The following is a 25,148-nucleotide window of genomic DNA, read 5'->3' as shown; positions in this document are numbered from 1 at the left end:
CCTAGCTTTATGTGCACATTGAATCCTGTCCATGACTCAAATGTCTTCTTCATTTTATCCAGATTGGTCTTCCAGTTCTTTTGACCTGCCTTATTCTGCTTTATTTATCAATAAAGGGAAGGAATGAGAAAAAAATACTTGGCTAAAATAATTTAGTTTATTAAAGAGTTCAGTGATTTATATATTGACAAGTAATTTGACTTTTTTCTTAGTTGAGGAAGTAGGGTAATACAGTTGATGGGGCAGAATAGTGACTGCTTTAGAGTTGAGAAAGAGGTCGATGGGAAGACAGATACTAGACAGAATAGGCAGCATAAATTATTACTGAACAAATACGAAACATAATTACAGTAAATGGAAAAGTGAACAATAATCTTTTCTTGCATGTGAGAAACTCTAATGGAATTCAACTGGTACCAGTGTAACCAGTTCAAACGACTGCATAATTTTAAGCAAAGATTTGTGCTCAGTGCCTATCAAGTTTCTGCAATCATTTACCTTTTATCTGAAAGCACTGCATTGTAAGAATGCACTACCCATAAAACTGGCCAGGACCTCAGGGTGAATGGATCTTCATTGAGTGTTTCATTAATTGCATTCATTTTGCACTCCTTCATGGAAGCTATAAAGACTAAGTTGTAACCTTTGGACCCAAGAACACAAAGAGGTGCATTTAGAAAGGTTTTGAATAATTTTCAAAAGAATACTTCAGAGGGAGCTGACAGCTCCAATCAAAAATAAACTTGTATATTTTTAAGACTGCTGACACCCAGGAGCATGCACAGTAGCAGCAAGTTTTCTGAAATAAATTGAAATAAAGAGTGACAAAGACCTAACAAACACCTAAAAATATCAGTGAAGAGAAAAATTATAATTACACAAAGTAGATTTTTTTTCCCAATTGAAAAATCAGTTTTATGTTGCACGTGTGGCTTAAAAAAATCAGAATTGCTGGAGAAACTCAGCAGGTCTGGCAGCATCTGTGGGAAGAAAGCAGAGTTAGCTTTTCGGGTCCACTGATTCCGGAACCGGACTCCAAGCATTAACTCTGCTTTCTTCCCACAGATGCTGCCAGACTTGCTGAGTTTTGCCAGCAATTTATATTTTTATTTCAGATCACCAGCATTTGCACTTTGTTGTTTGATTGAAAAAAATCAGAGGTGAGTGTGTGCAGTCAGATTGTCAGTGTCAGCAGACTTTCCATATCTTTATATTAATTTCCAGTATTTAGAATCAGGTTAATTGCAGTCTTGTAATGATATTGTGATTAAAAGTTCCTAGTTGAATATGTTGTGCTGAACTCATTCTAAGCTGGAATTAAATTTGACCTAGATTCTATTATAAAATGTATCAAAGCAATATTTTCTCTTTTCTAAAAGAAATCTTTTAAACACCGTCAGATTGTGCACGGTAGATTTTGCATTAACAGAAATTTGAGGTATAGTTGGCAGTTTTAAGGGGAAATTTGCAGGAATAAAAATACATTTTGAAACAAGTGCAGTTTAGTTTGGGATCATACCAGCACCCTAGGTGGGAACTTCAGCTCAATGTACTATGTCATGCATGCTTCTGCACATGCTGTTTGGGAGTTTAGCTGTCTGCACTACACACATGTCTATTAAGTTTATAGTAGATGCAAAGAGGTTTACCCTGCTATTCGAGGATTCTTTTGGAGAAATAATTTATTTCTTGTAGCATGAACTTTCTGTTATTAACTGCAGTCTTTGATACAGTCAATTTATGGCTGTCATCAATGTATAGAAAATGCCATGAACTACTGACAGAAAGTAGTTTGAATGTGTGTATGTTTCAATGAAATGACAATGACAGTGGAAGTAGTTTCAAAAGAAGAGCTAAGCCATCAGCCTTACCTATGAATTTCAACTGGTTATAAAAGCAGATGTCTCATAAACAGCTGATGCCATAATCATAAAAATGCATTCCAGCATCTTCCTATACTTATAAATCCCACAATAAAGCAGTCTGAACATGTGTACTACGGAAAACACCATAAGGAAGAGAACCAGCATAATTAATGTAATAGCAGGGGATAAGTGTGCATGTCCACAGATAACATTTGTGACAGAAAATTATAAAGCTCTAAGGACGCTAAAGAACGGGATACAAAAATAGTTTAACAACGTTAGATGTATCTGAAAGTGTTTTTTCAAAATGTGGATCAAACCACCCATATCATAAGATGGACCACATGGAAAACAAAGGAAGTTTTGTTCCTCCGGAAACTTGGTGGGGTGAGCAAAGCAGAACAGAAAGTGCACTCATTCCTGCTCCCACTGTCTCAGCACAATGAATAACGTGTCAAAAGGAGACTCCGCATTTAATTAGGCTGCTAGGCCAGGTCTTCAGGCAGATGAGGGGTAATGTCATGGACAGGGATCAGTCAAAGCAACCAATTCAAAGCCCTCTCTATACTCTCTATCTCTCCTTATTCCGTATAGCAAACTCAAATCAATGAAATAGTGAAGTCAAAAATCATACAAAAGCTCATGATTTGGAGATGCCATATTGGACTGGGGTGTACAAAGTTAAAAATCACATGACACCAGGTTATAGTCCAACAGGTTAAATTGGAAGCACTATCTTTCAGATTGCCGCTCCTTCATCAGGTAGTTGGCCACCACTCTTAAGACATGTCTCTGAGCATGTTGGCCCACAGTTCTATCAGTTTGCTGAGTGATTGTAATTTTTATCAAACACCACTTTTTCCCTCTGAGAACTTGAAAAAGCTGGTTACAGCTGTTATCAAAGTGTATCCTCTATAGTGAAGCTAAAAGCAAAATATTTGTTCACTTCATCTACCATTTCTTGATTATCCACAACCAATTCCCCATTTGCACTCTGGAGAAACCACACTCACTCACTCTTTCCTTTTTAAACACCTGTAGAAACTCTCACTATCTATTTTCACATTTCTAGTTAGCTTTCTCTCAACCCTTTATTTATTTCTTCTCCTCAATCTTTTAGTCATTCTCCACCACTCTTCATATTCTCTCTAATCACCTGAACCACCACTCAACTTTGTGTTATTATATGCTTTTTCCTTCACTTTGATTCTTCCATTAACTTACTTACTTAATCTCCCATGGTGGATCCTCCCCTTAGAACATGCATATTCTGAGTAATCAGAAATATCTTCTTAAATATCTTGCCCTGCTCCTACATTGATCTGTCCCTGAGGCTCATTGATAACTCAATAGCTTGTTAACGAGCTACTTCAAAATGAGCTTTTGGTTTCCACGCTTGCTCACCTTACAAGATAATGGCAATTGAAATGAAGACATGTAGTTGCCGACCCAACCACATCATGCTATACTCAACACGTACTGGGACTGGGGCCCACCTAGATTTTCAGCCTTTTTGTGATGCATGTATGTGTAAAAAAGAGAGGGTCATTAATAGTGAAACGAGCACTGTAACCTGCTTCTTCATCGTACTCCTACTTGGGCTGTTTTCATTCAACCACAACATGTGTAATTGCAAAAACCAGAAATAAAACAGTGCATTTACGTCTTTTAAATGCTGCCATAAAATAAACTTCTGAATAAATATTGTTCGTGTTTCCTTTAAAGGTGCTTGATGTTAGTCAGGCAGTCAATGATTTATTGTAATGGATATAGGTTTACTCGCTGAGCTGGGAGGTTCATTTCCAGATGTTTTGTCACCCTACTCTGATGTCATTTCAACCAGAACTATATCAACAAACACATCGAGTTAGACCCCATCAACCACCCCTTGAGAAAAAGAAAGGAAATGACATAATCACAGGAAATAACATCACCAACCCAAAGAACCCCAAACATATAAATAGAAAGCAGGAATCATGTACACTGCTTCACCTGAGGCCAACTGAAGATATTACCTAGTAGGATGACGAAACGTCTGGAAATGAACCTCCCAGCTCAGCGAGCAAACCTACATCCAGAACCTCGACATGTGCTACAAATCTAATCAAAACTCACTAATTTATTGTAATTTTCTGATAGTTTGTTGAGTTTGTTAAGAAGCAATAGTTTGGAATTGATACATTAATTAATTAGATGAAGCATGTATACATAGAGTCATAGAGATGTACAGTATGGAAACAGACCCTTCGGTCCAACCCGTCCATGCCGACCAGATATCCCAACCCAATCTAATCCCACCTGCCAGCACCCGGCCCATATCCCTCCAAACCCTTCCCATTCATATATCCATCCAAATGCCTCGACAATTGTGGATGGTTCACATACTATAAGACAAACAGGCTGTTGTATGCAAGAACTCAGTCTCATTAAAGCTGTGAAGACAGCATCGGGTTCTGTCGATTAGGCATTAGGGAACACTTACCCTGGTCTGCCTCCTCTCCTTCTGGTCCATCTTACACCTGCCTGACAAGGACTGCTCGATGAAGATGGCAGTCTGGGAAAAATCCCTTCTACCCTGAGTCTACTGTATTCTTGGTCCCTGTGCAGATCCTGCAGGGTGGATTTTACCTAGCATCAGCGTGATTACTGCAGCGTGGAATCTGGCTCTTTAACTCTCTTGGCCCCTGCATGATTATTCCAGAGCGGAATTGCCCTGGCCCCTGCAGACTTCCCTCGATACCTCCTGTCCTGAGTACTCCTGCTGTCTGAGCCTGGAACTTCTTGTTATGCCTTTTTCTAGGGGCAGATTACTTTCTCTGTGTCAACGAATTGTCTGGACCCTTCTGTCTAATGGCCATAGGACAGCCACTCATAACGTCAGATGATCATCATCTCTTTGTCTGTGCTTGTTGGAGAGTTCTTTAAAATCTTTCTTTCTAAGCTTGTTTTAAGAAAACAATGCACTCATAATGGGGTGCATTTGGTACCAGATGAATTATTGACGCAAGCCCAATTAAAATAATGAGTATTTTTCATTATTCTTCCCTTTGTCTTCATATGCTAGAATTTTGGAAAGTTAGTTACTTCTGTAATAGCTGTTAAAAATAATTGCATGCCATACAGTAAATACTTGGAAAACACAGATTTTAATGGACCCCAATATTTAATTGTTGATGGTCACATTTTTATTCCTTTTGTCTCCAATGATTGCTGTTTGTGCCAGTCCTGGGATTTATAGATGTATTAAAACAGTCATGTATTTTTTTTCTTATTTGCCTGCTCTGAATTTTTTTCTGAGCATTTTGACTGAATGCCAGTCTTTGGCTTTTTCCTGTCTTTTCTCAGTACCCTGCCATGTTGTTTTTCAATGTACATAATCTGCAATGCCCTCTTGAATTACTCATTTAAACCTGCTTCCACCACATTTCCAGGCAGTGCATTCCATACACTTATGATTCACTGTGTGAAAATGTTTATTCCACATTGCTCTGTCTAATGAACAGGAAATGTTTCTCCCGACATATTCTGCCCAGGCCTCTCATAATTTTGAAAACTTCTTTCAAATCTCATTTTCACCTTCTCATTCCAAATGAGAAAAATCCCAGTTTCGACAGTCTATCCTCATACCTGAAGTTCCTCATGTCCTGCATTCTTTTCAATGTGTTTGCATTCTCCTTAAACTATCACAACCAGAACTTACACCATACTCCCACTAACCTCTAACCAGTGACCTGTACAAATTCAGCATAACCTCCCTGCTCTTGAACTCTATGTCCCTATTTTTAAAACTTGGAATACTGTTTGCTTTATTGACTGCTCGCTCTGCTCCTGCACACTATTTGAAATAGCACCCTTTATTTCTCTTCCTGTTCGTTGGACTGAAATGTATCGCCTGTCTGTGCACTGAACTTCATTAGACTCCTGTCCCCACACTCCATCAACATGACATTGTCTTTTAAAGTTCCATACTGTTCTCTTCACAGTTTACAACATTTCTAACAACTTGTCAGGATGGCCAAGTGGTCTAAGGCTTCAGGCCAGAGGAGTGTCATTCTTTGCCTTGCTGAATTCTGGTTCACTTAGTGCCTTTGTGGCACAGTGACAGTATCACACCATCTGGATCAGGAGGCCCAGATTCAAGTTCAACCTGCTCCAAAGGTGTGTAATACCAAACTCAGACAGAGCGATCAGCAAATATCTACAATATCTCCAAGTTTTTTATTGCCCACAAACATTGAAATTGTCTCCTGCATAGCAAGATTGAGGAAATGTGAGGATCCCAATACCAAGTCTGGGGAACTCCATTACAAGCCTTCCTCCAGCCCAAAACATAGTGGGATATGGGGCGGGTGCTGGCAGGTGGGACTAGATTGGGTTGGGATATCTGGTCAGCATGGACAGGTTGGACTGAAGGGTCTGTTTCCAAGCTGTGCATCCCTATGACTCAATGACCATTCCTCCTTGTTTCCTATCTCTCAGGCCAATTTTCTATCCACGTCACTTTTGTTATGCCATGAGCTGTAACTTTCTTCACAAATCTGTCGTATGGCAAAAATATTAAAAGATATCGCAAGTTTTCTTCATGTTGTTCTTTGATAACAAACAAGAGAAGTTTCAGTCTCAGTGTGGACAGTGAAAATATGCATCAGTTGCAGCGGGTTGGGAGCACAGTGAAAGCATAGCACAATGTAGAGATCTGTAGATAATGGTGGAGATATTTCTCAACAGGTCTGGCTGTACTTCAAATTGCTGAAGCTATTGGTCTGAGTGGGATGTGGCAGTTGCTGTGTCCAACCTTTTACCAGCTTGCTAAAACATCATTTACAGCAGAATAAGGTAGATGCATAAACTTTGCAGCTGTTCTTTAATGGTCCTTAGACCTCTCACATCTGCGTTTCTCCTCCCCCCTGTAATTCAATTCCAGCTCTGTCAGTACATATTCAGATAAAATGCTATCATAAATAACATCTGTAAAAATCACAGTGGGGCCATATCTTCCAACCAGCCAGTGTAAATACATCACAGATTTTAAGGATGTTCTCTTTAGTGCTGAGACACTTAAAGTAATTACATTCAGCTGTTAGCTATAGAAACACTTCCTGGTCAGAAGCAGTAGGCTAAATTTAATCCAGCTGTCTTCATGCTAAATATGAGGTCTGGTCCCCATAATGATAAATAGGCTGTGTGCCAGTCATCCAGCAGTGGGAAGTTATGCTTCATGGTTTGTCATGGTTCTGAATTTTTCACACCAATTTTGCTGTTACAGCAAAGCAATGAACATATTCCTAAGATCGACATGAACATTTTCTAACAGAAGCTTCAATTCCATTGCAGCCTGACCCTTCAGTAGTTATCAGCCTCAAATTGTCTTTTTACAGGTTGTTGATTTTTTTCTATGTTGGCTGTGTTTTCTTTGTTGTATGTTGTTTTATGCAATGTGTAAACTCCCAGGTCCCATGGTGAGTTTTAGTTTCATTTGATCAGATTATTCCTAAAATATTGTATGATTTGCAATCCACTTTCTGTTTCACACACATTTTCCAATGGTCTGAATCTGACAATAACTCCCATGGGAAATCCCTTGGAACTGCTTCCACTCCACCCCATAATGCAGCATTAATTTTGTTTATACGTTAACTAGATTTTGTCTCAAATTCCTGTGATGTATCAGTAGTGGAGCAGACCCACCAATGTGAACATTCCCATCCGTCTTTTAAAAGTTTATCTAGATCTTTGGTGCACTTATTGTAGAAAGTCTGGTTGGTGCCTTTGAGAGAGCTTCCCTCTAAGATCACTTACTGAATTTAGTTTGAGAAGTCCACAGCTTGTTTCCCTTTCCAAATTAAACTGATTTTACTCCCGATTCCACCTTAGAAATAGACGTGGACAGGACTTTGCATAATTATGGATGGCAGTTAGAGGTGGTAATACCTCTCATTCAAAATATGTAAACATTTCATTTAAATATTGAAACAAGAGGGACTGCACAAATTTCATCCATGCAGTTCATACATGTAGGAAGACCTATTCATCCTGCATTGAAGAGTGCTGATGGGGACTGAAAAGTCTGGTGGAAGTTCACTTAAAAGAGAGAGCAATGTAAAATTAAATATTTTAGGCTGTTCCTGGGGCATTTTTGATCATATTTCTTCACTAATCAATTAGGTTCTCATGAATATTCATATGAATTGTTCTAATTAGTTTTCTTTTGCCCTGTTATCAATACTGTACACATTTTCCTTAGGATAAAGGAAAATCAGATCTCTAGAGTGATGTGTAGACTGCATTGTATATTGAGATATTTCATTTCTACTCAGATCTATGGGCAGATGTGACCAACCCTTTCTTCAGCAGATGATTCTGCACATGCAGACTCCCATTCCCAACGGAATCAGGGACTGTAGGCTTGATTGGAATATTAGGATAGTTGCATGCCTGACTCATCATAACATCAGTGACTTTGTATGTCAAGTTTTCAACGGCATGGTATGAAAGAAGGCAAAGAAAAATGAGCAAGAGTTGAGTTGCCCTCTTTGTTACATCTGTCAAGATGCCACCAATGACATCTGCAGACTCTGGAGCCCACATGTAGAATGATCAAAGTGCAGAAAATGTACCATCTACAACAAGGATATCTCCAGCTGCAATGTGTCATGCTGACTACCCCTGGCAGTTTCAAGAGTTTTACCCTCAGGTCAACATCATGCTCTTTCTAGGCATGTTGCAATGCTGACTTTTGGGAGCAGTATCTCTGAACAGAAAATAAGGCCGCCTTCTCTCCACTATCACCTGCAGCACCATTCACATTTCAGGAGCTATTAAAAGCAGCCCAGCTGTGGGCTGCCTGCAAACCTGGGCCTGAATCTTCATCTCGCTTTAATTTTATTTTTGTTTATTGTCTCTTTACCCACTCTGAAGCTGTTTTGACAAATGCTGATGGTTGGTTTAAATTCTTCTTCAGCTTTCTCAAAATGTGTAAAACATAATTATACTTTGGTTGCCAGCTTGGTGTTTAAATTTCACCTGCAGGCACATTTATCCTTTTACTCATGGGGCTGAATTTCTCCATGGACTACAGGAAAATGTTCTCAGCATCAAATGGGGTTCCTGCTTCCATACTTGTCAGCAGTGAGATGAGTGGCACAATTACCAGGTACACAATACTTAAGTGGCCATCCTCACTGACCTTTTAAGGATGGAAATGGTCATTTGATTCCTGCCAGCCAAATCATAACTCTGGAGATATGAGTTAATCTCATGGGCAGATTGGATGCCAATACAAGCACCTCAGTGTGGGTGTGTTGTCAGCTGTTGACACAGAATGACTGTACTGCAAACTCCTGGAGCAAGTAGGGATATTGGGATGAGGAAAGCCCTTCTGAACAGGCTGATTTGATCTTTCATCCCCATGCCCCCATTATTGGAGTCTGGGCTCCTATGGCCCTGGTGCCTGTCAGTGGGAGTCACCTGATTGAGCTGGAATCTTGAGCACCTTGTTTGGTGAGGGGGGGTTGTTCATCTTTGTGGAACGGACAGTCGACCTGCATCCTAGGCTGCTCGAGCGGGTGTTCCTCAAAGGCATAAATATATCAAGGTACCACCCTGACAGAATCATCACTTTTTTAGCTATCTCTAACCACATCATTATGGGGCCAGCAAAATGTAGCCCCCTGCTATGTGCATCATGATCTAACTGAACAGTGAAGTAGATCTGATGGGCTGAATGGCCTACTTCTGCTCCCACATCTTATGCCCTTATGGTTATATGTGTCCATTCCAAATCTGCATCTGGAGTTTGGCATAATGATGCCAATAAGCTGACTAACAGAATTGAGAGCAAGTAATCCAATACTATTATGACAAAATTTGTATCACTTCTTTTACACCAAATGCCATCCTTAAGCAATATAACAGGAGAGCATGTCATCCATTCACTTTGACGAGTTCAAATCTTGATCTCTCCCAATGTCTTTCTGGTAATTAAGTGGTTCCTTTTGCTGATTGGCTTGAAACTGCATTTATTTAAGCCTCTGGATTTATCCTTGATTACTAATGGCCTGTAATTCCCTTGATCCTCGAGCTATCAGGTGACAGCCTTAGATTGAGATTTAGCTATGTAAACTCTGCTCTTAATTCCTTCTTTCATATGAGTCTTCATCCAGTTTTAGGTGCAATTCGGATTTGAACAAATATTCAGTTTCCAAATATACATCAATGTCATGGTTTCCCATGGTCAACCCTTTTGACTGTATAAATATCTTCTGCTCAGCAAAACAAACCTTCTACCAAGTTGCCAACACGACATATCTCTAGATCTTTTTTAACACTGTTTCATTTTATAATTTTGAAGACGTTTGGATATCTTAATCAGTCTATATTTCAGGTTGTGTATATTGAATGATTTATATAGGATCACATTTAAAACTCATTGCTACTCTTCTTAAGGATTGCATCATTGTTAGGCTTCTCATGATCAGAGAAAGTTTATAGTAGAACTGAGGAGATTGTGGAGCTGGCACAATATCAACATGAACTTTCCTGAACATCAATACATACCGGTCTTCAATCTTGGACTTATATCTAACAACATAATGACAAGCAATGGGGCAGGTCAACAAACATTCATTGTAATGGGGAAGTTACTGCATAGTCACAGGAATGGGGTAGGTTACCACACAGTGACAGATATGCGTTCCTTTGGGCTTTAGACACAGGTGAGGGGGCCCTTTGGCCACCCGGTCCTCACCTTCCACCCCACCAACCTCCAGATACATCGCGTCATCCTCCACCACTTCCACCACCTACAAAAAGACCCCACCACTAGGGATATATTTCCCTCCCCACCCCATCTGTGTTTCAGAGAGACCATTCCCTCCACAACTCCCTTGTCAGATCCACAATCTTTCCCCCCTCCCCCCCAACAAGCCCACTCACCACACCCGGCTCCTTCCCCTGCCACCGCAAGAAGTGCAAAACCTATACCCGCACCTCCCCCCTCACCTCAGTCCAAGGCCCCAAAGAATCCATCCACATCCGACAGAAATTTACCTGTACTTCCACACATGTCATCTACTGTATCCTTTGCACCCGATGTGGTCTCCTCTACATTGGGGAAATGGGACTCCAACTTGCGAATTGTTTCAGAGAGCATCTCTGGAACACCCACGCCAACCAACCCATCACCCTTTTGCCGAACCCTTTAACTCCCCCTCCCAGTCCACCAAGTACATGCAGGCCCTTGGAATCCTTTATCGCCAAACCCTAACCACCTGATGCCTGGAGGAACAATGCCTCATCTTCCATCTTGGAACCCTGGAACCACATGGGATTAATATAGATTTCACCAGTTTCCTCATTTCCCCTCCCCCAACTTATTCCAGTCCCAAGCCTCCAAGTCAGCACTGCACCCTTGACCTGTCCATCTTCCTTCCCATCTATCCGCTTCACCCTCCTGCCTGACCTATCACCTTCCCCACACCTTCACCTACCTATCACATTCCCAGCTACCTTCACTCCAGCCCCACCCCCCCCAATTATCTCTCAGCTTCCCGACTCACAAGCCTCTTTCCTGATGAAGAGCTTATGCCAGAAACGTCAATTCTCCTGCTCCTCAGATGCTGCCTGACCTGCTGTGCTTTTCCAGCACCACACTCTTGACTGTCTTCTCCAGCATCTGCAGTACTCGCTTTCTCCTGCAGCCACAGATATGAGGTAATTTACTGAACAGTCACAGGAATGGGATAAGTTTCCACACAGTATCAGGAGTGGGGTCAGTCACCACACAGTCATAGGAATGGGGTCGGGTACCATTGTTGAAATCCACTCATTATTCTGATCGGTGTAGAGGAGAAACATAGAAAATCATAAAACAAAGACATTAAGTACAAAGGTCCTGTTATCATGAGTCAGCATTTCTGAAAAGACTAAATTGCCGAATACATAACAATCTGCTGTGATATAGAGGTTGAATGTCCACGTTTCTAATCAATTCAAAATATGGGCACTTTAATAGTAACAAGCCTGAAAAACCGACAAAGATATTGTGCAAGTTTCTTACAAGCTGTGTCTGGTGTACCGGTATAAATTTTCAACTTCTGTCCAGGGTATAAAATTGGCAGTAAACTAAGTGCCGCCATTTTGGACACCAGTTCTATATGCCAGCAGTCATTTGAAGATCTGCCCCATTATGTAAAGACCTAGCCCACTTGTTGATGGATTGCTTTATTTGAGTTCTGTCAGACAATGTTGAGGCTTGTAACAATGCTTTGCTGTCACCCTAATGCTATTTTTACCTTTAATGTATACCCTACTTTACCCTTTTTCCTCCCTGTGGCATTACTAATGGCTTGTTATTTTCCTTTTCCTTTTCCTGCTCTCACCTTGGTAATGTTCCCCTCGTTTCTAATCCTGCAGTCCTCTTTGCATACTGCCCGTCAGAGTGCTTCTGAAATTCCCAGTGCTGCGGACCTTGTCAGTGCAATCGAAAAACTGGTTAAAAGTAAACTGGTAAGTTTAGAGTTTCTAGAAAAAAAATAGAATTATAGTGCATCTTTCAAGTACTTCTCCAGTTCCAGTTTTAAAAAGTGATAGACCTTTTGCCTTATAGTCAGATAATCACAAGTTCACACTGCAGTCCAGGAGAAGCCCATGATTCATGGTTGATGCTTCAGTTCAACATTGTTAAGGCTTCATCTTTTGGTTGGCATTAACCTACACTATGTCTACCCACTCAAATGGACGTGAAATATCCCATTGCACTGTTTGAAGAGGAGCAGGGAATTCTCCTTATGTCCTGGAAAGCACTTGCCCTGCTGCTTGTGTAAATGAAACATATTTTCTTCCTAATTGTCTTGTTGCAGTTTGTTGGCCCATGCACTGTGCAGATTACCTGATGGGGTTCTCTACATTACACCAATGCCTAAACTTCAATAAAGTGTGTCACTGGCTGTGTTACACCTTCGAGCATGCTGACATCACAAAGGACAATAATTAAGTGCATTGTTTTCTTCAATGTGTCTCGACAATGCAATTACCATGAAGTGATTTGTGACAATACATTGCTCATGAATGACAGTGCTTCTGCTGAAGGACTGAGTTTCAATTGATTACGTTGGTAGTCACTGTATATTACATTCAGTTGGTTTCTGGACCACAGTTATGCTGAGGGATGCTTCCGATTATCAGCAGATACAGGAAAGCAGTGGCTTTGTCACTGGACTAGTAATTCAGAGTGCTAGGCTAATGCAGTAGGGACATGGATTTGAATCCCACCCTGGCGGGGTGCTGAAGCTTGTATTCAATTAACAAATCTGGAAGTTTAAAAAAAACTAGTTTAATATTAGCTATGAATTGTTAATTATAATTTAAAAAAAACACCTGGGTAACTAAAGTTTTCCCTTTAGGGAGGAAAATCTGTTATTCCCACCTGGTTCTGGCCTATGTATGACTCCACATCAACCGCAATTTGGTTGACACTAAAACAGCTTATCAAGCCATTCAGTTGCATCAAAGCACTCCAGCCTGAGAAAAGAATGAATCAGAACAGACTACCCAGCATTAATTAAGGCACCAGAAACAGATTGCATCTCAGCTGTGTCTAACCCATTCCTTGCGTTCTGCCCTCATCTGTTCCCTTTCCCTCTCACAACAATGACAAAGTCCTTTTCGACCTCACTTTTCACCCCCACTTTCTGCATCTAATTGATCATTATCTGCCATTTCTGCCACCTCCAGCCGGATGCTGTCAGCAGACACATATTCCACTCCCCTCCCTTGTCAGCCTTTCGCAGGGGCAATTCCCTGCAGGACATCCTGGTCCACTCCTCCTCAACTCCCAACACCACCCCCCCAAAGCCCCATGTTACCTTCCAATGCAATTGCAGAATTTTTAATATTTGCACATTAAGTCCTCTCTCCTCTGGGTCTGGGGACCCAGACACACCTTCCACGTGAAGCAGTGATTTATCTGCGCTTCATTCAATCTAGTCTACTGTATCCTTTGTTCACAATGGGGTTCCTCTACAATGGGGAGGCAAAACACAGACTGGGTGACTCCTTTGCTGAACACTTATGCTTTGTCCATTAAAATGTCGACGAGCTTCCAGTTACCTGCCACTTAAGCACATAATTTGTTCCCTGGCCAATAATACTGTTTCATAGTGTTCCAGTGAGGCTGAACACAATCTGAAGGAACATCACCTCATCTTCCATCTAAATACCTTACAGGTTTCAGGATCCAACATTGAGTTTAACAATTTCAGAATGTGAACGCCTGTGTTAGTAACCTTATCCCCACACCCTTAGGTCTGTCTTGTTCAGATTGTGCCCAGCACAGCCAACCCATTTTCAGCCATTTACACTTCTTATAAGCACCCTACCAGATATTTATCTCTCAGCTTATCAGCAATCTCTTTGTTTGCTTATCCCTTTTTTTCCTCTCTCTCTATGTCTCTCACTGGGCACTGTCTTCATGTAATTACCACCACCCGTCATCAGCATAAATATGATTCTTTCCCATGTTAATTCTGTTTTTCTGTTTACAGATGCAGCCAGACCTGCTGAGTTTCTCCAGCACACTCTGTTTTTGTTTCTGACTTCCAGTTCTTTGTTTTTATTATCTGTTTACTGATGCTCAGTTCAGGTTCTGCCAGGCCCATTCAGTTCCTGACCTCATTGTAGCCTTAGGTTGATCGTTTACAAAAAAACTGAATTCAAGAGGGTAAGTAAAAGTGATTTACCTTGACATAAAAGCACTATTTACTGAGTGTGGCTCAAGGTGCCTTCATGAAACAGGAAGAAATGAGTATCAAGGAGAACTCTCTGCTGGTTGGAGTCAAACCCAGCACAGAAGAACATAATTGTGGTTGTTGGAGGTCAGTCAACTCAGTCCTAGGACATCTGTGCAGGAGTCCCTGAGGGTAGTGTCCTGGATCCAAACATCTTCAGCTACTTCATCAATGACCTTGCTTCTATCATATTGTTAGAAATGGGAATGTTAGCTGATGATTGCTGTTCACCACTGATGCAGTCCCTGTCCAAAATGCAACAATACCAGACTTGGGCTGAGAATTGGCAAGTAACATTTAGATTAGATTAAATTCCCTACAGTGTGGAAACAGGCCCTTCGGCCCAACCAGTCCACATCGACCCTCCGAAAAGTAACCCCCCCCAGACCCATTTTCCTCTGACTAATGCACCTAACACTATGGGCAATTTACCATGGCCAGTTCACCTGACCTGCACATCTTTGGATTGTGGGAGGAAACCGGAGTAAACCCACACAGACACAGAATGTGCAAATTCCAAGCAGACAGTAGCCCAAGGCTGGAATTGAATCTGGGACCCTGGTGCTGTGAGGCAATGACCATTTCCAGCAAGAGACAATCCAACCATTGCACCTTGACATTCAATGGTGTCACTGTTATTGAATCCCCCATTATCAACATTATGGGGTTTACCATTGATCAGAAACAGAACAGGGCTGGCTATATAAATACAGTGCTACAAGAGCAAGTCAGTGGCTAAGAATTCTGCAGCAAATAACTCAACCCCTGACTCATCAACAGTTGTCCATTTACAAGGAATGTCAGAAGTATGATAGAATACTCCCACTTACTTGGAGACTCCAACTCTGACAACACTCAAGAAGCTTGACACCATCAGAGACAAAGCAACCTGCTTGATTGGTACCACATCTGATTACTTTAGTAACATTCACTGCTGATGTACAGTAGCAGCATAAGTATCAGCTGGAAGATGCATTGAAACAATTCGCTAAAGCTCCTTTTGGCAGAACTCATAACCAATCCCACCGAGTAGGACAAGGACAGCAGACATATGTGAAAATCACCACCTGCAAGTTCCCTTGCAGCCACACACATCCTGGCATGGATATATATTGTCATTTCTTCTCTGTTGTGGGGTCAAAAACTTGGAACTCCTTCCTGATAGCACTCTGTGTGTATCTACACCATATAGACTGCAGCGGTCCAAGAAGGCAACTCACTACCACCTTCTCAAGGTGAATTAAGGATGAGTAATAAATACTGACTCAGCCAGCATAGCCAACATCGTGTGAATGAATTTTAGGAAATGGTTTTGGAACCGCAGTGTAATGAAAGTTACAGAGGTAGCTTTCAACTTTAAAGTACAAAAAGTCCAACATTTGTTCCATTGCAGGTACATTGTTGTTACTTGACAGCAGGGTAAATAAATTGTCTGCCCCAATCCACTTGAACTGAAATCATTTCTTCGTTTTCAAATTTTGCCTTTATCTGTCGTGACTGTTTTGAGCTACAGAATAATAGATTGTAGAACTGGTAACAGGTACATTTTCAGTTGATGAAAAAAAGATTAGCATACAAAGCATATCTTGAAACAGCATGAACAAGTGTTGGTTTCATTGTAATTTTCCTGCAGTGTATTGAGAGCATTAAATTCCATAAGCTTTGTCAAGCATTGTGATGATAAATGGAGAGATTTTGAAATATGAAGCTGCGGTTTAAATTCCTTTGCTGCCACAGTTGCACATTCCTTAAACCTATACGCATGACATAAAATTCAAAAGGTGCACAATGTCAAAATGCAAATAAATACATCTTGATCTAAGCAGCCTGACATGTTAGTACTGTCTGGTTAGCACAAATGTTACTCAGAATTCCTTTGCTGAAGGACTGTATTGGTTTTGGAGATTCTTTCTGCAATTTTCCTGACTTCATTGTCAGGAAATTATAGATAAACCTCATCCTTTTCTACCAATTGGTTACTTCATTGTCTATAAATAACACAAGCATAGGAAAAAAAACAGTTAAATTCATACATATCAAGCACAAACTAAATTTTCAAGTTTTTGAAAACCATGCTACAGTTTTAGTACCTAAACATGTTTTCGAAAATATAAGCATATTAACTGATGTTTTGTCAGCATTTTCATCCCAGAAATCCAACCAAAAATATTATAATCTTAGCAACATTAGGATGGGTAATTAGTTGTTTCATTATCTATTATTTCATTGATGCAACTTGTCCTATGTTATCTATGTACAAGCTGCTGTGTAAGTCCTCTCCACAATGCTAGAAATGGTATTGTGGATTCAGGTGTGTGTAACTGTGTATGTTATATGAAAGTTAGAATTGGACTTCTGGTGCAATGTGCCACCTTTAGCTTTCCATAGATCATTTAACATGATAAAAAGTACCTCGGAAACATTTTCATGCTTGGACGTTTCTTTCCCTAATTGAGAAATGGATACTTGGCAGTTACTTGCTATAACTGTTATAACTGACAAGGCAGACTTATTATCAATTCTACAGACTACAAATTGGACAGACATTGAACTGTGCTGTTAAGGAGATTTTCTGAACTTATTTTGTGTAATTTGGAACTCAGTGTAGGATTCAGGCCATGGGGGTATTTCTAAACCCCATGCATCCTGAAAAATTCTTTGGCTTAGCAGCACAATTTTTAAACTGCACATATAATTTATATTCTTACTTCTGGTCTATATAATGTTGATTTAGATTAATCTAAGGCATCAAAAAACATTTCATTAATCACAATGCTGACATTCAGAAATTCATTTTGACTGTTGTTTGTGAGGTTAAAGCCTGTGGAAGCCTGACTGTACTTATTTTAATTCCAACATTATAAAGGAAGGCTTGTATTGCAGCTACATAGTAATGGTGCGTCCTGTTTGCAAATAAGTAATATTTTTCCTTCTTTCTTTCAGCCACCTTGTTAGAAAAAGCTCTATTTAAGCTAAAATAATTTTAAAAAGTGATCTGGTTAGCAATGATGACGACGAAAGGTTTCTGTCAATGGCCCTTTGATTTGTGTCTTGTGCCAGTCCCAAACTTATATTACCCCAACAACCTTTTAGAAATGAGTGGAAATGAACACTTCAGTGGGAATAGGTCTGAAAGCATCAATGGAATCATGTAATGAAGACTGGCCTGTTATATGTTTGCAGGATATGCAGCATCAATGTATGGCATTTTTGCTTACTTTGTATTAAAAAAAATTAATAAATCAATAATTATTTTCTAGACTCTGGAACCAGGCTGCTCCTTTCGAAGTAATTTGAAAGATCCCCTTAGTCCTGAGTCAATGAATTCTTCAATGTCACCTGGAGATCTTGATGAAGAAAAGCGAGCCAAAGCACTCAAAGGCAGAGCGTAAGCTTTTTTTTCTTTAACATTACAGTGAAATATAACATAAAAACTGATTACATCAGTATATTCAGATATATATTACTTTGCCTCAAAATCTTTCATTACATGTTTTGCATATCTAAATAGAAGTTGGAATTCTAGATTAAGTAATCAGAATTTGGAATCATTGCAGTTTTATGTACCATTTTAGATTAGCTGCTAAGGAAGATTAAACATGTTGTATACAGTATTCCTATTCATTGAACATTTAGCTAGTTGCAGAATGTCATAGATCGGATGATCAGCATGTGACTCAGAAACAGTAATTGCATCTAGATTAGTTATAATGGCTGAGATAAAGTCTCACTGATTTGACAGCTTCATGCATTTGAAGTATTTTCTATTTGCAAGCTGTGTTATCAGATGTTTATTTCTACTTTTAGCTCAAACTTGGGTTTCAGGTTCACAAGGTTTAATAGAATTCAAATGCTACCTTTTGATCAGAGATAACTGATTCTAAACTAGTACTTCAGTAATATAACCCGGTTTAAAATTAATTTTAATTAGCATGCACAATATAATTATTGCATAATTAGAAATTAATTCAGAAGTGGCATTGCACACAATTAGATGTTCAGTCCAAAAAGATGTAAAGTGACCAGTCAATAGATGAGGTGCTGTTCAGTAAACTTGTATTGAGCTTCCTTGGAGTGCAGCAGCAAGCCAATGAAAATAAAATGTTGAGATTAGGAACAAGATGGAGCATTAAAATTGCATCAAAACATAGATTGAACAGAGGTGTTCCACAGAGTGTTCACCATTTGGTCTCCCCATCGCAGTCAAGATCTTAAAATCCTCAAAAGGATTTGGGAAATATATAAATTTGCTGACTTCCCATGTCCATTTAATTATGTTTTAAAAAAACTGAGAGTCCCAGTGATATTTTCATGACAAACAAAACTGCTGAAACAAGAGGTCTGGGAACATGCTTCACTTCTTGATTAGTAGTTGGGAATAACATAGAAGTAATGCTTAGATCAGTTAGCTTCAGATGCATCGAAACATGTAATTGTGGCAGAATCACAGGCTACTAGGCGATGCAGCATGCAACCCTTAACACTTACCAATCTTTGATTACTTGGACCAGATCCACATTGCTCTGGGAGTTTGCTATCATTGAAGATTGAGGATGATGGATTAATCATTTTGAGTTCAGATGTATAAACATTTCTTCAATCACAGAGTTGTGAACCTTTGGAATTCTGTACCTCAGATAGTTGTAAATACTCACCATTGATTATATTCAAGGCTGAGATGGATAGGTGTTTGATTTACCAGGGGATCAAAGGATACAGGATATGTGTGAGAAAGTAGAATTGAAGCCATGGTTGTATTGAATGGTAGAACAGGTTTGAGGGGCAGTCAGGTTCCTCTTTCTTGTATTCTTAAACCTTGCACCCCTGCTCTGTGCAATCTTTGAGGTTCCAATAATCAATAATATGGACTTCATGTGCTGAAATGGATTAGTGATTTTGAATTTTCAAGTCAATAATTTGAAGATATCCTTCTGAGAAGTTAAAACCTGTCACTCTGCATTTGGAGGCAATCATCGCCGTGTCCCACAAGACTTCATTGAACACTTAATTTATATTCTTTCACAGGAAGTGGATATCACCTGGTAAGGCCACTTCAGAGGACTGTTAAGAGTCAACACATTGTTGTCAGTCTGTAATCACATGTAGGCCAGACCAGACACAGACAATGGATATCCTTCCCTAAGTATATTAGAGATTTTTACAATAATCAATGGAAGTTGTCATGGTCACCCTTACTAAGACTAATTTTCAATGTTAGTTAATATTCAATGAATTTAAATTCCTCCAGTTATCCTGATGGGATATAGATCTGTGCCCCAGAGGTTTTCCTAGATTAGTGGATTTACTAGATTAGGACCTCAAGATTACTATCTTAAAAATGTGTTGCTGGAAAAGCGCAGCGGGTCAGGCAGCATCAAAGGAACAGGAGAATCGACGTTTCGGGCATAAGCCCTTCCTGAAGAATATTTCACTTCATGCTTTAATTACTTATCAAATTATGATTACTGCTAGGAATCCAAACTCTCAAAAAGTTTGGTAACATTGGGGGTTATGTTCTGTAAAATATCAGAAATAACAGCCTGAATGTTCCAATGTAGAAAGTGAGAAGGAATCATTGAAAGGTGCCTGATGTGCCTGAGGATGCGGGGATTGCCCAATGCCCTGTGTTTTTGTTTAAGATAATGGTTCTAAATGTGTGATGAAAGGTGTATAATTTATATATATTAATATAACTTCTGGAATTTGGTTATCAAAATAGATTCATGTGGGTCTTGGGTACTTCTGTATGGGGTTTTCTTTTTTTATAAATGTCAGAGTTCTTCCATAACAATGGTTTAAATCCAACATTTTGTCAGAGAGAAGCTGACTGTGCATTCCTGTGGTGTTAATCGGAAGATGGTTATACTGTTGCATTTATGAAAGGTAGAGTTATTGCATAAGATCATTGCCTTTATTTTCAGTTTGGAAGAATTGAGAATTGAGTAAGTTCTTTAAACTCAGTTCAGAAGAGACCAGCATTGCACTTAGGAGCATGTTTAGATTATCTTCTAGAAAAAGGATTCAAGGCAGTTCAGGGAACAATTCGTTTCAGCAGAAGGGTTTAATTTTAGAACTTCCAAACCAGAAGAGTTCAAATGAAAATTTGAAGCTTATTAGTGTGACAAGACTATGGCTTTAATAGGTATATATTTGTCTTTTTTTAATGGAGAAAGGTTGAGACAGAGATACCAAGTGATCTGCTCAAAGCCAATGAAGTAAACAGCTTGTGGGTTTTTTTCTTAAACTTGGAACAATAGAAGCAGCCTGAATGGGTAAAGTCAAGCTCCCACAGAAACAGGATTTTTAGTTTTAGCTTTCTACAGTTGCTGAGGTCTTGAAGCTGGATGTGAAAGCTCTTATTCCTCTCTCTGTTGCAGCTAAAAGCTGGGGTTCTCTTCCAGCTGCTGGAATTGCATGAGAGACAATCGATTTTACTGAATTCGCCTTTGCCAAGGGTGTGTTTATAAGACGTTACTATATTGGGGCAGATAATTAGTAGTAGTAAATATACATATTATGCTGCTAAGCATTTTGATAGAGTTACAATTAAGTCAATTATTTTATTTTTATTTTGTCTATATGTTCATTGTAGTGTAAAAATAAAGTATATTTTGCTTAAAGTTGAGTAATTTGACCAACTAAATTGCATCTGGAAAGCAGTGCCTTATACTTACCTTTAAGATAAGAAATTGTTAGAGTCCAAGCTATCTTCTTAATACATTTTGAGGGGGTTTAGGTTGGTCCATAACACTTGAACCAAGAAAGTTGAGAATCTAATTTGTGAAAAGTTCATATTGGCAGCTTTAGAAAGGATTCATTGAATTATTTCACAGTCCCCAACAAAGAAACTGCCACAAGTCATTGAAGTAGAACCCTTAAGAATAGCGATAGGGGTATAGTTTCTTTAGACATGAATCTCTGAAATGAGTGGTGTTGGAAAACAGGTTGAAACATTGTTTGTCTCTGTGTTAAGATCATTGTTATATCTATAGATACCTTGGTTTATTTTATTTATTGTATGTGTAATAAACATTTGTTCTGTTGTTAAGGAAAATGTACAATCACGTTTGAATATGTCTCAGTGAGTAACCACCACAATAACTAATGCACTAAAAAAAAGATCTGTCAAGCCAGATTTCATTTTGGGAATTGATTTGTCCACTAGTACCATCTGCTGGGATCATAACAAAAAGATTAATGTTGGAAACTGTATTAAGCTGTTGATGTCATACAAACTTGAGTCGAGAATGAAGAATCTAGCTCAGGATTCCATAGGGGTCAGAGGTATGATCCCTGTCTTCTAATAGTTTTAATAATAATAAATATTTTAAAGAGAATGAATGATTCCCTCATAGATAGATGGAGTGCCACTTAAGTGGGCTGCTTTGTCCTGGATGGTGTGGAGTTTCTTCATTTTTGTTGGAGCTGCATAATCCAGTCAAGGGGAAATGTTCCATCATGTACCTAACTTGTGCCCCTAGGTGGTGGTCACTTTTGTGAAGTCAGGAGTGAGTACATACCTGGTGCTATGTCACTGAATCCTCGAAATCAACATCCTGGAGGTTACCATTGACCAGAAACTCAACTGGATTCACTACATAAACACAGGGCTACCAAAGCAAGTCAGAGGCTAGGAATACTGCAGAATGTAACTCACCTCCTGACTCTCTAAAGCCTGTCCATCATCTTCCAAGCACAAATCTAAAGCCGCTTCCCATCCTGACTTGGAAATTTATTACTGTTCCTTCATTGTTACATGTCAAATCCAAGAATTCCCTTCTTGAGTGCATTATGAGTCAACCTACAACAGGTGAACTGCAGCAGTTCAAGAAAGCACTTCACCATTACCTTCTCAAGGGAAACTAGGGACAGGCAATAAATGCTGGCCAGCCAGAAACACCCACGTCCAATGAGTGAATAAAAAAAAACACTGAATTCCAAACCCCAGACCTACTCTTGTAATCACCTTATTTATATAGCTGCTTCTGTTAAGTTACTGGCCAATGGTAAGCCTTGGCCATAATACTATCATTGAATATCAAGGCTAAGTGGTTAGATTCTTTCTTGGAATGGTTATTGTCCATGACTTGGGTTGTATGAAAGTTATTATGTACTCACCAGCACAAATCTGAATGTTCTCTATGTGTTGTTATGTGTTTGTATGAAATACTTCAGTACCTGAGGAGCTGTAAACCTCAGTTGTCAGCAAACATCTGCATGTCTGATCTGATGATTGAAAGAAGTCATTGATGAAGCAGCTGGAGATGTTTGGACCTGGGATGCTGTCCTGAGAACTCTTACAAAGTGTCCTGAGCTGAGATAATTGGTCTTCAATGTCACAACCAGTGGAGCACTTCCCCAGATTCCCATTTACTCCAAGTTTGCTGGGGCTCCTTGAAACCACCCTCAGTCAAATACTGCTTTGATATCAAGGGTAGTCACTCTCACCTCTTGATTGCCTGAGGTTTGAACTGAGGTTGTAATGACTTCTGGAACAGAATGTCCTTTTTGGAACCCAAATTGACATCAGTGAGCAGATTAGTGATGAATGCTTGGATAATTTCTGAATTGCCTGATCATTTATACTGTTGTAACTGTACTGGAGCAGCTTGGCTATGGACACATATTTTATTTGGAACAGGAGTCTTCAATATGATAGCCTTAATACTGTTAGGCCCCAAAGTCTTTGTTGTATCTGTGCCTTTACCCATTATTTGATTTTATGTGGAGGGAATTAATTTGGCTGAAAGTTGGTATTTATGATGTTAGAGACCTCAGGAGGAGGTTAAGGTAGATCATCCACTCACCATATCTGGATGAAGAGTTTTGCTAATGTTTCAGCTTTGCCTTTTGCATGAACACACTAGGCTCTACCACAGCTGAGGTTGAATATGTTTGTGAGTTCTCCTTCTCCAATTAGTTGTTTAATTGTGTGTCAACATTCATGACCAGATGGAGCAAGTCTAGAAAGCTTTGACCCAATAAATTGGTTTTGGATTGTTCAGTGCTATGTATACTTGTTGTTTCAGCTGCTTAACATGAATGTAGTCCTATGTTTTGAATCACACTGTTGGTCCCGGCATGGTCTCCTGTACTCCTCACTGAATTTGGATTGGTCCCTGGTTTGATGATAACAACACAATAAGGGATGTGCCCATGAAGTTGCAGACTATGGTTAAGTACTGTTGCTGCTGATGGCCCAAAATATCTCATTGATGCCTAGATTTGCTACTATATCTATTCTCTATCTATTGTTTTTGCATGATCATTGTGCTATATTACACATGGAAAGTACCCACAGTGTGAAAGCTAGACTTTGTGTCCAAAAGAAAGTACTCTTACCAGTACTGTTACAACAGATGAATTTACTATGGATAGATTAATGAAGATGACTCCAAGTAGGTTTCTACTTTTGTAAATTCCCTTACCACCTATCGCAGGCCCAAGACTCAAATAAATCAATCAGTAATGCTGTTCTATGCCATTGGGGGAGGTGACGGCCAAGCGGTGTTATCACTGGACTGTTAATCCAGAGACCCATGTTCAAATCCTGCCACAGCTGATAGTGGAATCTGAATTAATTGTAAACCTGAAAATAAGACTCTAATGATGACTATGAACCTATTGCCAGGGGAAAAAAAAATCATTCACTAACGTCCTTTAGGTAAGGAAATAGCTACTCTTATGTGGTCTGGCCTACTTGTGACTCCAAACCCACAGTAAAGTGGTTAACTCTTAAGTGCCCTCTCGACAATTAGGGATGGGAATTCAATGTCAACCTGGCCAGTGATGGCCACATCCTGTGAATGAATAAAACAAAATGAACTCCATTAGCTGTGGGAGATCTGTTCAGCAGAAGGACAGGATATACTCTGCGATGGTGATGGAAGTTTCTGGAATATTGGCTGTAATGCATAATTCATATGTCAAGCTGTTATTTTAGTAGTCTGTGGGACTGCTTCCAATTTTGATGCAAGTTCCCAGATGTTATTGAGGTGGACTTTGCAGGGTTGACTAGGTAGATTGTGCCTTTGTTATCTCCAGTGTCTGAATCAGTGCTAAGATCTATCCATTTTTACTCACGCTGAGCTTTTTTTGTGGTGGTTTGATCCAACTGATTCTTAGGCCCATGCAGAGGGCAGTTAAAAATAAACTACAGAGCAACCTTGATTATCCCAACAAGATGGGTGGGCGCTATTTCGTTCGGATAATTGATTATTCGGTTAATCGATTTAATGTCTTTCCTCTGGGGCTGGTAGTTTTCTATTATGTCTGCTCCCAGTTCAGACTAGGCAGCAGCACACTGTGCGTGAGCCTCCGCCCTCTCCCAAACCCATCCAACACCACCCCTGCCCGCCATCCCAACCCCGTTCAACACCCTCCTGGGTCTCTGAATTATTAATTTGATAACATTACAATTATACTGTTCTTAGACTATTATTAGAAGTCTAATTCTTATTTTTGCCAATGCATTGTTTGCGAAGATTTGAATTAGAAG

General features: G+C 39.6%; 1 protein-coding gene across 12 annotated transcripts in view; it reads left to right on the top strand.

The window, feature by feature from the left end:
• kalrna (kalirin RhoGEF kinase a) overlaps window positions 1-25,148 on the top strand; it is a 734,910-nt gene that overhangs the window by 619,408 nt on the left and 90,354 nt on the right. For 7 of the 12 annotated variants that reach the window (XM_087989060.1, XM_043693729.2, XM_043693725.2 and 4 more), the window contains exons 37-38: window positions 12,279-12,371; window positions 17,911-18,038. In XM_087989060.1, coding sequence (XP_087845186.1) covers window positions 12,279-12,371; window positions 17,911-18,038 — 221 coding nt within the window. The remainder of the gene's footprint in view (window positions 1-12,278; window positions 12,372-17,910; window positions 18,039-25,148) is intronic. The other 5 variants (XM_043693728.2, XM_087989063.1, XM_087989062.1 and 2 more) reach the window with 1 other exon arrangement.

This window comes from Chiloscyllium plagiosum, unplaced genomic scaffold, assembly GCF_037043375.1.
Source record: "Chiloscyllium plagiosum isolate Xiang-an unplaced genomic scaffold, Cpla_swu_hap1 HiC_scaffold_7, whole genome shotgun sequence".
Taxonomy (NCBI): Eukaryota; Metazoa; Chordata; class Chondrichthyes; order Orectolobiformes; family Hemiscylliidae; genus Chiloscyllium; species Chiloscyllium plagiosum.
Note: the sequence above shows the minus strand (reverse complement) of the source record. Positions and strands in the feature narration are given on the sequence as shown.